Raw genomic sequence first — 12,736 nt, forward strand, 5'->3', positions numbered from 1 at the left:
TTGAAGTAATTTGAAACAGTTGCCAATGTTAAATTAGGGAGAGTTCATAGAAAAATCTGGATTTTTTTTCATTCTGATTTGGCAAATGCTTGATAGTCATAGGCTGTAGTTATTAAATAGATGCTATCACTTTTCCATGGACCTTGTGCTTTCAATCTCACCCGAGTTCCTTCCTACATTGTTTTCCATAACCTAAAGCTAACCTCATTGGTCATTCTTTTATCCTTGCCCTTTGTATTTCTTACACGGGACCAGCTCCTCATATTTATGATACCTGCCTGGCTCCTGTCAGTGGTTCAGTTTGTGTCCTTCTGGAATAAAGACTGTCAGTGAGACTGAGGTTATATTATTTCATTAAAAGTTAATTTGGGAGTTCTTATCATGCCTCATTGCAAGTGAATCTGAATAGCATCCATGAGGATGCAGGTTCAATTCCTGGCCTCCGTCAGTGTGTTAAGGATCCAGCGTTTCCAGTGAGCTGTGGGATAGGTCGCAGATGTGGCTGTGGTGTAGGTGAGTAGCAACAGCTCGGATTCAGCCACTAGCCTGGGAACCTCCATATGCCATGGGTGTGGCCCTAAAAAAATAAATACAAAATAAATAAAAGTTAATTTGTTTCAAATAATGGATTAAATGTAATTTGGATTTTTATAAAACTATGGATGGGCATGTGCACTCACAAGGGGGCATGTGTATTTGTATGTTGTGTGTATATATACACACACACACATACATACAATACAAAAGGGGGTCATATATGAAACATTCTAGTCACACCCACCACTTCCGTAGGCACTGTATTCCTCTGATTAGATTCTGTGCTATACCTCTTCTTGTCTTTGAAGCAGATGTGTTGAGTGTGGTGGGACTAGAGAGGCTCAAGGCTTCTGCTCACTCCACCTCATTTGGAATCCAACTTCTGGTGGAGAGGAAGAGGCCTTGTGAAAGTACCATGTATATGCCATCTATAGCTGTATGTATATTTCTTTGTACAAATAGATGCTTATAGAAAACTGCTCTGCAACTTTTTTCCCCAACCTATGTTGGGCATCTTTCCATATCAGCACATTTTGCTCTACCTCATTCTTCCTAATGGATCTTGTGTAATCTGTTGTTTGGATGTTCCATGGTTAGCTCGACCAGCCTCCCTTGTTGAACAGGTAGGTATTTTCCATGGCTCAGTGTATTAAATAATGCTGTAGTGATCATTGTAAACATAGGTGTCTTTGATTCTTTGTGCAATATATATGAGGGATAAATTTCTAAAAATGGAATTATTTAGTTGAAGAGTATGATTTTGAAATATTCATGGCTTATACCAAATTGTTGTCTAATTTATATTTCATTAAAGAGTATTTGGGAATGTCTTTTTCCTGGCCCTGCACTCTGTCCACACAGACATATTTTTTGGTCTTTTAGGTAGAAAATGAAAATTTGAAATTTAGGTTTACACCTCTTCATTATGTATGAATTTGTGCATCTTTTCAAGTGTTTACTGGCCATTTGTACTTCCTTTTCTGTGAACTCTTGGTTTTTTAAACTTTTACTTTTAATATTTATAACTTTGTGCCATATATTAGATTCCAGATATGTGATATCATATGGTATTTGTCTTTCTCTTTCTGAGTTACTTCACTCAGGATGAGAGTCTCTAGTTCCATCTATGTTGCTGCAAATGGCATTATTTTGTTCTTTTTTATGGAGGAGTAGTATTCCATTGGATATATATACCACATCTTCCTGATCCAATCATCTATCAGTGGACATTTGGGTTGATTCCATGTATTGGCTATTGTGAATAGTGCTGCAATGAACATGCGGGTGCATGTGTCTCTTTTAAGTAGAGTTTTGTCCAGATATATGCCCAAGAGTGGGACTGTTGGGTCATATGGTAGTTCTATGTATAGTTTTCTAAGGTACCTCCATACTGTTCTCCATAGTGGTTGTATCAGCTTACATTCCCACCAACAGTGCAGGAGGGTTCCCTTTTCTCCGCACCACCTCCAGCATTTGCTATTTGTGGATTTATTAATGATGGCCATTCTGATTGGTGTGAGGTGGGAGCTTGGGGTAAATAGATGCAGAATGTTGCCTTTGGGATGGATTAGCAATGGGATCCTGTTGTGTAGCACTGGGAACTCTGTCTAGTCAATTATGAAGGAACACGTAATGTGAGAAAAAAGAATGTATACGTGTATGTGTAACTGGGTCACCATGCTGTACAGTAGAAAAAAATATATATATATAAATAAATAAATATATATTTGTAAATTTGATGTTTAAAAGTTATTTTGGTTTTAGAGATCAATTTTTATAAACTTAGATTCCAGTATTTTATTTGGTAAGCCATCCTTATTGATTTGAAATATCCTTTTTTGATGTGTTTAATTTCTTTTTGTGTTCATGTCTATTTCAGGAACTCAGTTTTGTCCTGTTGATCTGTTTTAAATTATTTCAATTTCCCAAATTTTATAAGCCATACTTTTACATACCCAGTAAAATTCTTCCAGAATATCTTATAGGATTATATAGACATTTTAATAATCTACAAATTTTATAGTTCCAGGAAAAACATATTTTTATTTAAATAATATTTCTTTCTTATAAATAATTAGAACAATGCAAGGGAGAAAGTAAATAGAAACCCCACCAAAAAACACAAAAAAATCATCACCGGTATTAAGAGAACTTCATTATTTATATTTTTATATACTTATTTATAAGTAAAAGTATAGAGAAATAGTTTGATAGATATAATATAATAAAACATGAGGAAAAATAAATGTGTGTTAAATTTAATTTTAAACAAAAAAAACTGAAGTAAAATGAAGGAAATGGCTGAAATTCACATGCAGCTTTCTTTACACTGAGATGCTATTTTCTAAAGTGCCCATCCAAGATTTATAAAGAGATCAAAACATTTAATGATGACAGTTTTAAATTTTAGGCAATGTTGAGTGATTCTGTTATAATAAAATAGGGATCTGACCACTCTTGTGCTGTATTTCATCTGCCTTTCACTTATCTCTTGTTTTTTTTTTAGTATAAATCAAATTTTCATTTGTCCATTGGCATTCTTTTTCACTATCACAGTCACACAGTTACACAATTGTCTAGCCATGGTTGTGTGTTTAAAGACTCAGGGCTTAGCCACATGACTGCAATGACTGTCTATTCCTCTGTATATGTGTGTGTGTGTTTAGTCTTTTAATTGCCTAATTTTTTTATAGAAAGTATTTTTTTTTCTCTTCAGGAATGGTTCATTAGTGTCATAAACTTAAAATTATTTTAAAATTTGGCAATATTTAAAGAATTCCTTAGGTTTGAACCAGGGATTTGTCTCATATAATATCCTTAGATTACCACTTTTCCTTCTCAGAATTGTGTGGGCGTGGCTTTGTTATCTTTTGGTCTTTAATGTTCCTTTGCAAAAAAAATGCCCTCTCTCTTCCCCTTTCTTATACCAGTTATCTATAGCTTTATTTCTCTCTCCTTTGAATTTCATTAGCTTAAACTGGAAGATGCTTTGTGAATGTTTGTGCATTTGTACGTTCTGTAAATTTTTCTTAAAACATGGTGTGTTATTTTTACTATGCAGATTTAATTCTATAGGATAGATTGTCCAATGGTATCTTTTATATTCATTTTATTTAGTTTGTTCTTCAGAGTCACTAGCTATCCTTATTTGGATCATTTTTTTTCCCCTGAATTTTGCATATCTCTTAACTTTTCTTTAATATTTTCAGCTTTTTTTGTTTTTTCCTTCTAATGCTATCAATTTCCAATTTTTCATTTACCTAATACTTTGTTATTTTTGTTATATGTACATTTTGTTCCTTGCTAATTCTAATTCATTTATTGTTTTCAAATGATATAATTTTGTTCCTCTTTTTATTTCCTTGGGTCTGCAGTCTAATTTTACTTCTCATTCTGTTGTTCTATAATATAATGTCTAAGCTTTTGTTCTTATTCAATTCATTTTAAAGTTGAAGTTATATTTGAAATATTTGTGGAAAGATTGTTTTCTTATTCAGCTGAGTTGAGAAGTTCTTCGCTAGTTAGCTTCTCAAATTTTGTATATTCTGTGTATATCCCCTACTTGGATTCAAGTCTTCCTGGGACTTTTATTGATCACCCCCAGGGTATGGGGAAGTGCAGGGAAGTGTATGGGCATTGCTCAATTCATGGTTTAGTTCTTGAATTTTCACTTCTGACAGAAGGCACCTGCCACAAGCTTCACTTCTTTAGTTCTACCAGTTTTGCCTTTCTCCCCAGACTTGGTGCTAATATGTGAATATAGTAGTACGTTTTTGGTGTACCTGTCATGAATATGGACTCTGGGGATCTAAGAGAGTCAGGAGCAGCCATGTGCTGTTCTCAGTCCTGCTTGGAAAGGAATCTTTGGTTTCTTCTCCTGGCCACTAGCTTTTTAGTTTGAGGTGATATATGTTCTTTCTGTGCTAAGTTACCATAGGGCAGGGCTAGGCAAACTACAGCCTATGGACAAATTTGGCCCCACCACCTGTTTTTGTAAATAAATTATTATTGGAACACAACCATACCCATTCATTTACATGTTATCTGTGGCCAATTTTCATGCTTCAGAGACACAATTGAGTTGTTGTGACAGAAACCATTTGGCTGACATAGCCTAAAATATTTACTATCTGCCCCCTAACAGGAAAAGTGTGCCAAATCTGCTGTAGGGTAATTTTAATTTTCTTGCTGGTTTTTAACTATTTTTCTTTCATTTTTTTAGGGGTTAGAGGAAAGAGATGTAGAGATGTTCCCTCATTATACTGTCTTTTTTTTTTTTTTTTCTTCTGTCTTTCTGTCTTTTAGGGCCACACCCATGGCATATGGAGGTTCCCAAGCTAGAGGTCCATTCAGAGCTGTAGCTGCCGGCCCATGCCAGAGCCACAGCAAAGCGGGATCTGAACTGCATTCTGCAACCTACACCGAAGCTCATGGCAGCACCAGATCCTTAACCCACTGAGCAAGACCAGGGATCAAACCCACATCCTCATGGATACTAGTTGGGTTCTTTAACCGCTGAGCCACGACAGGAACTCCTCATTATACTGTCCTGACACAGAAGTTGCTCTAGTGCTGATTTTAAAATACTCATGGAATAACATAAGCATCATATTTTCTCTTTTATAACAAAATGGTTGAAATTACAAAAAAAAAGTTGGTTGGATTAGTTCAGTTTGAGATAAGAATGATTTTATCCTACCAGGTAACTCTCCCAATGAATGAAATTTATTCACATCATTCTTCTTTAATGATGTCTTTTTTTTTTTTTTTCCTGAATAAAAGTAAAGCAGTTACTTAATTACAGCAGCTCTTCTGGAAGATGATTAATTTTTCAATTTCCTTTCTTTTACACTTTTTCAAAGGTATAAGCGTTTTAACCAGACTTTGACCAACTTTGGAGAGAACGAAGGTGGTATTGATAAGTTTTCCAGAGGTTATGAATCATTTGGCATCCACAGATGTGCTGATGGTGGTTTATACTGCAAGGAATGGGCCCCAGGAGCAGAAGGAGTTTTCCTTACTGGAGACTTCAGTAAGTATTTTGGGAGCATTATAGTCAGCTGTAATATTTAATTTATTCACTTAGAACATCGACATTATAGTTCATATATTTCACTTTATGAAGATTGTTGACTACGAATATTCCACTTTTCAGATAGAGCTATAGAATTTATTAAGTTTTCATACCTTTTTGTGATAAAGGTGTTTCTGCTGTAATGTGATACTACCTGTGTTTCTTAAAAAACTTTATGTTCTATACAGTCATGTACCAGAAATAACAGAGTTTATGAGGGATTCAGTGTTAGGCAGACTTCTCCAAATTTATTCAATTTTGGTAGCAAGCTCTGACAAAACCAAGAGCAATCTAGGAAAAGATATTGGTGTAGGTTAAATCTCTACCAGCATTTGCTGCTGGGTAGGTGGTTCTGTAGTTCTTAGATCCTCTAATATCCTTTTTTGAGACTTCAATAAAAGTAGACACTTAATCTAGAGGATGAACTTCATCAGTCATCCCCCCCCCTTTTTTAATAACACAGTGCGAAATTATTCTCAGCCTTGTAATCTGTACTGTTAATTTCACTAGGCAGTTAAATCCAAGGAAAACGTAGTAGTTCTAAAAGTCAAGCTTTGAGCTTACAGTCTAGTGGAAGGAAGACCTGTATGTAAATAACTCTAATAGAGTCTGCTCAGATTGAGTCTATATAAATAAATTACTGTGATAGTGACAAGGACGAAAGCTCAGTTTTGAAAATGGAATAACTGGAAAAATAGGCCTTGGCAAAATGTTTGTAATACCAGGAAAGTAGATATCAGAATGATAATGAACCTTTAGTACTGTAGGGTCATATAGTCTTTCAAATCTGATTTTCATGTGCTCAGAAGTCTACTTGCTATACTATTCTGGAAAGAGCAAAACTGTAGGGACTGAAAAATGAGCTGTCAGGGTTTGGGAGTAGGAGGTGTAAGATGATTACAGAGAAACATAATGGGACTTTTTGGAGTGATGAAAATGTTTTATGTCTTGATTGTAGTGGTGGTTACATGACTGCCTACATTTGTGAGAATTTATAGAAATTTACACATAAGAGTGAATTTTACTATATGTAAATTATACCTTAAGGAACCTGACTTTTAAAAAAAGTTTTGAGTTTACTTATATTGTCTGAGAAATACAGTGAATACTACTTACATAATTCAAAGATTTTAGTAGCTGTATAAAAAAAGTAAAGGAGAAGAATTGAATAAATTTTAATAATGATAAATTTTACTTATCAAATTTATAAAAATATTATTAACATGTAGTCAATATGGAATTTGTTAATAGCATATTTTTATTCTTTTGTACTGCATCTTCTGAATCTGATAAGTATTTTTCATTGGAAATACTTGATCTATATTTTGATTTAATAAAGTTTTCAGTTTTAAAGTACATACCCAAGTTTCTCCAAATACTGATAAAGGTTCTAGTAACTCAATTGAGTAATGATTTCAAAATTTAATAAAGTAATTAAGATTAAATAAAACTTTAAACTGAGTTTCTCATTTGCACTGACCTTATTTCAAGTGCTCAGTGGCCACCTTGGTCTGAATCCACTATATAGGATTTAGCAAAAGAAAAATATGGGGAGGGAACTTTATGAAAACTAGATCTGGTAGCTATCATAATGACTAATGCTGAATTATTAAAAGTTGTGCCTTGCAAATCTAACTGGGCCATATGTGTGTTTGGAAATTTTATTTGAAAATTTTAATGACTTAGGATTTAACACTTAAATGTTAAAAGTTAAATGTAAACCAGCTATAATGGAAAAATCATTATATAAGAAAAGAAAAAAAATAATTTAGAAAATCTTCCTCAAAGAGAAAACTAAGAATTATCTAGTTCCCTTTTTTATGTAAAACCATCCTTTTAACTTTTTTCTATTTCATTTGATTTTTGAAAATCTTACACTTTTTGAAGGTATATCACATAATTTGAAATCTCTCCATATACTTGAAACAACGTTTAGTCAATTATTTTCAATTAGGCAGTATTTCTTTAGTGTCTAAGGGCACAAAGAATATCAGATTTAGTCTATGGGTTGTTATTTTTAATAGAGAGATGAGAAAGACTAAGACAAGTGAAATTGTGATACATAATAGTTAATCATGATAGAATATAGTTAACTGTTAATTAATGGGCAGCATGTTGGTGAAATATAAATGTCTAATCTATTTTCTTCTCTAGATGAAAGTATATCTTTTTTCTGCCCCATTGCAAGTTCTCAGTATCTTTTTATGTGTGGGATCTCAAACTTTTTTCACTGAAGAGTTTTGACTTAAAAAAAAAGAAAAGAAAAAGAAAAAAATTCGAATTGAGAGTAGAGCCAAAATTCTGGGTTAATAATGCGTTTAAAATAGTATGTCTTTGAAAAAATGTTCACCCAAGTATTAATTTAATATGACTTTGTGGAATACAGAATTTTGATAATAATGACAACATAGCTGAAAATATACTCATAAGTTACTGAACTAACCTTTTTTTAAAAAAAAACACAAGGAATTCTATATTTTTCCCTTATTTATATAAAAATCTTTTATGTCTAAGAAGAGTTGAACAAGAATAAAGTTATTTTTTTGTTGTTGTTGTTGAGGTTTTTCTCAGCATCAAAAATGTCTTAGATTTTATGGTAAGTCTTCCAATGTATGAATTTGTACCAAACTGAAGGAAAAATAAATTTGTGTTAATTAGCTAAAAATTACAGTAGATATTTTAAAGTTAGAAAATGCAAACAAAGATTAATTAAATTGTTCTAGATGGTTTTGCTAATGATATTAAAATGTTTTAAAAAGGATTTAACTGTATAAATGTAACTTCATATTTATCAACTAAATTGAAACAGCAGTAAACTTAAAAGATTCTGTAGAAATAATCTCTAACTGTAACACAGATCATTTTAAAGAATTCTCTTCCTTCCTTTGTCATCCTATCTAACAATAAGCTTAACTTCTATATATGTACTTGAAATATCACTAAAAACCCCCCTATTGCTTCTGTACCTATTGGCAATGAGTTGAAAAGTACCATAATTTTACTTATGATTTTATCATGAAAGGCTATATGTATATAATTTAAGACATTGCTTTTGTACCTACCTCTTCTTTGTACCTCTAAAGAGAATATAAAACATGTCTTCAAACATCCAACAGCAAAAATCTTATTTCTGCTAAGGAATAAATTGACTATTACTTATATTTACAATAACAGGAAAACAGTAAAAGGAAATGTTCTTAGTTCAATTTTTATCTTAATGATTAGCCATCTATTTCTGATATTTTTCCAGAAGATAATAAAATTAAAGACTATCTAGACTTTAATTCTATATTATAGAATATTAAACCAGTAATCAGAATATGTTAGCATATTGTGATGTCTCTCTCCTCTTCTAATCATCTTAGAAATTGCACCATACTTTTTTCTCAGGGCTTACTCATAATACTGCTGGTATTTTCTAGTGTATTTTTTTTGCCAGCTGATCTAAAAATACCCTAGCTACAAATGCTTATTGTTGTCAGAAATAAATGATCTTTAAGAAAGAACTGACCGTGAATTGGTGTGTAGGAAAAAAAAAAAAAAGAGAGAGAAAATGTGGATTTAGTGTTTGAAACCATAGTGGCTTTCTCTAAGCATGGTTCTTCATCTGGCTTTGTAGGAATAAAGGTGATGATATTCCTCTTACTTTCCTAACTGGGTTGCTCTTAGGTACTAACTACATTGCAAATGTGAGGACATTTTATACGTTATTCAATGCTACAGAAATCTTAGTTGACAAGATTGAAAAAGTACTTTAATTTGCATAGGTCTTTTTTTTCCTTATTAAAAAATTACTATTAATTTCAAAAGACAGTTGAACCTTACAAAAATCAAATGATTTAGTCTCTGTTTTGCCCAAACTGTGGTGGTACTGGCTTTTGCCATCCACATTTTTAAAACTTGGAAAACACCTTCACTTTAAATGTATTACCCATATTTTTCTTCATTTGAGAGAAAATGAAGACTCATTTCTTTTCCTTTCAGTCATTTTTTTTTTTTTTAGAACAGCTTTTTAAGCAGCTAGCAGCTGCTGCAGCAACGTAGGAGAGTGGATATATAATGACATTCATCAAGATTGGAATCTTACCACCCCAAAAGTATTTCTGGGACAGCCAGAAACTACTTTAAAGCCTTGAGATGAATTTCTGAAACTTTGAATCATCTTTAATAAACGAAAGATTTATTCATTAGAAAATTAAATGTGATTTAAAATATACTTGGGTTTTAGAACTCAATCATGTTTATTGTAGGTTGCTAAATAATTGGAGAAAACTAGCTGCTTTCCAGTAGCTAGATAATAATAAGTAGAGAGAAAGGCGGTAAACTACGTATGTCAATATAAAATAATTGGGTTCCTATTCGCTATAACTGAAAACATTTCATTTAAAATTACTAAGTCTGGGAGCGAGGCACTTTTCAAATAACCCAAATGTCTATCATTGATAGACTGGAAAAAAAAAGAAAAAAAGAAAAAAAAAACACCTGATTTTTATGCCTATAGAAAAAAGGAGCCACAGAGGTTTTTGCAGAGTGGGAAAGATACTAAGGAATTTTTTAAACTGTTTTCTAGATGAAATTTGCTACAGTTTAGTTTCCAGTTAGGCAATTGCCGAGAAGTTTATGTCATCACAGAAGCCTTTAGATCTCTTAATTCCACACCCTCTGAAACAGTGCTTTGCAGAGTGGTGTGGTTTTGTGCCATGTAATTGGCTTGCAATAATATATTGTCAGAACTGGGGAATAAGCATTTAGGAACTTTAATAGAAGTTCTACAGAGTAACTTTATTTCTGTGGAATCTAAGAATGATTATACAAGTATCAGGACTTAAAATTTGAAAGCATCTTTTATTTTCTAAGAATTCTTTTTTTATATTTTATGCAAGAATTGGTCTATAATAGATTGGAAAATTAAAAAAGGAAAGGGAACTTGTCCATCATCATAGATAGTTTGAGAAAGGAAAGTTAACTGATCCATCATGATAGATAGTTTGAGAAACACTGATCTAAAAATTAGTGATCATTTTTTATTGATTTAGAAGTCCATGAGGATGCAAGTTTGATCCCTGGCCTTTCAGTAGATTAAGGATCTGGCATTGCCACAAGATGTGGCATAAGGTGCACATGTTGTTCGGATCCCCTATTGCTGTGGCTGTGGGATTTAACCCCTAGCCTGGAAAGTTCCATATGCCATAAAAAGAAAAAAAAAAAAAAAAAGAAGTCCTTTATGGTTGGAAGATATAGTTTTGATGTCCACCTTCTTTGTATTCTCTTTCTTCAACTAAATCCATGGTGGTTGTGTTAGCTTTCACGTTTTAATGGCTTACAGTAACAAAGGCCATTTCTTGCTCAAGTTGGCTGAAATTGTCAGCAGTGGCTCTGCCCCAAGTTTTAAGGCCTTTTCAGGATCCAGGGTGAAAGATCATCCCCTGTGTGGGATGTGCTGATCTCCTGAGAGAGAGAAAGAGCAATGGAGAAAACTTGCCGTGGCTCTAAAAGCTTCAACTTAAAAGTGGCAAATGTGATTTGTACTTGCATTTCATTATCCAGATAATTTGGCCAACCCCTATTGTCAATGAGATCAGAAGCAGAATTTGATTTTACAGACACTTATGAAAAATTGAGAAAAATAGTAAAATGAGCCCTGTGGCAAATAACATATCTTCATAATATAAAGTGCAACCTTTTCAGAGTTTTGGTATTTGAGATATTTTGTAGGTTTTGTTTGTTTGTTTGTTTGTTTTTTGTGGCAGCAGAGATGAGTTGGTGTCAGGTAGGGTAGTGCTCCAACTTAGATTATTGAGAAGTTTTCTCTGGAATATCTACTGATCTTTGGATTCAAATGGCATTTCAAGGAGTCTTTTGCTATGCAGACATTTTCAACTTTCTATGGGTCCTCTTTGTATGTATTTTTGTTATGTGCCTTCCTTCAGTGGCTTATTGGAGATTTTGGTGTTTTTAGAAAGTGACTTTCCAGGGTGGTCCTGGGAGCTCTGTTACAAATGTTTTGGTGACAGGGTGGCAGAGTACAAGGTAGAGATAGAAGGCTTTAGGGCTGTTAACCACACCAGCACCGAGGCTGAGAAATGGCCTCTTAGATGTAAGTGAACTTAAAATAACAAATCAGCCAATAGGTGTTTTTGTAGAAAGTGGTCAGAACTTTCTCTAGCTTTCCAACGTGAAGTTAATTCTCCCAGCCATTTTATGTGTGCTTGCCGATGGATTGTTCACTTTCAATGGAATAGATATACAATGGAGGTTTACTTAACCATTGTCCATTTATTAGACTTACTGAATTTATTTCTTCTGGAGGGAATCACTGTAAATGATACTGCTTCCTGCAGGTTACTGAGCATGCATGGGGCATAGACTATGGTCTGCTTCAAGGATGTGGTTCTGCTTATGCCAATTGCTTTGTGTGCTTGTGGTGAGTCAGTTTTCCATCTGCTTCCAATCCTGTGAATGCCCATTCTTCCCATTGTAATTCTGTAATATAATATTATATAAAGTGATGAACCATGAGCGTGACAGCAAAAGAAATTATGTATTGGGAAAAATCTCAGTAAGGATGTTATTTTGAATAATGCTTTCACAAGTGAACTGCAAAAAATGATATAAATCTAACAATTTCATAGGCATATTATTTTGCACGCACCTTTTAGCTTCCATTCTATTTTAATCCAAAGGAAATAAAAAATTATAGATATTGCATTGTAGATATAGGTTTATATAAGAAAGATGATACAGAATCCTAATCAGAGGACCTAAACTTCAAGAAATGGCTGTAATCTTATATCAGAAGGTGGGTGAATATTTATATTTGTGTTTTAAGTTAAAATAAAATTTTTACTATTTACATATAAATTTTACTATTTATGTAATCATTCTCTGCTTTAACCAATATTTTCAATATATGTACCAACTTCTGGCCCCAGTTGTTGTGCTGGATGTGTTAGCATTATTATAATGCCTAACAGGATTATTTTTATTATTATTTATTTATTTATTTATTTAGTTGTCTTTTTGCCTTTTATAAGGCAGCTCCCACAGCATATGCAGGTTCCCAGGGTAGGGGTCCAACCAGAGCTGTAGCTGCCAGCCTACGCCAGAGCCACAGCAATGCGGGAT

The 12,736-nt window shown here is 33.3% G+C and overlaps 1 protein-coding gene across 3 annotated transcripts in view; it reads left to right on the plus strand.

The window, feature by feature from the left end:
* The window catches only part of GBE1 (1,4-alpha-glucan branching enzyme 1), a 275,071-nt gene that overhangs the window by 47,561 nt on the left and 214,774 nt on the right, over nucleotides 1–12,736 (plus strand). For all 3 annotated transcript variants that reach the window (XM_047794429.1, XM_047794412.1, XM_047794422.1), the window contains exon 2: nucleotides 5,400–5,569. In XM_047794429.1, the coding sequence (XP_047650385.1) occupies nucleotides 5,400–5,569 (170 nt within the window). The remainder of the gene's footprint in view (nucleotides 1–5,399; nucleotides 5,570–12,736) is intronic.

Source organism: Phacochoerus africanus, chromosome 1, assembly GCF_016906955.1.
Source record: "Phacochoerus africanus isolate WHEZ1 chromosome 1, ROS_Pafr_v1, whole genome shotgun sequence".
Classification (NCBI taxonomy): domain Eukaryota; kingdom Metazoa; phylum Chordata; class Mammalia; order Artiodactyla; family Suidae; genus Phacochoerus; species Phacochoerus africanus.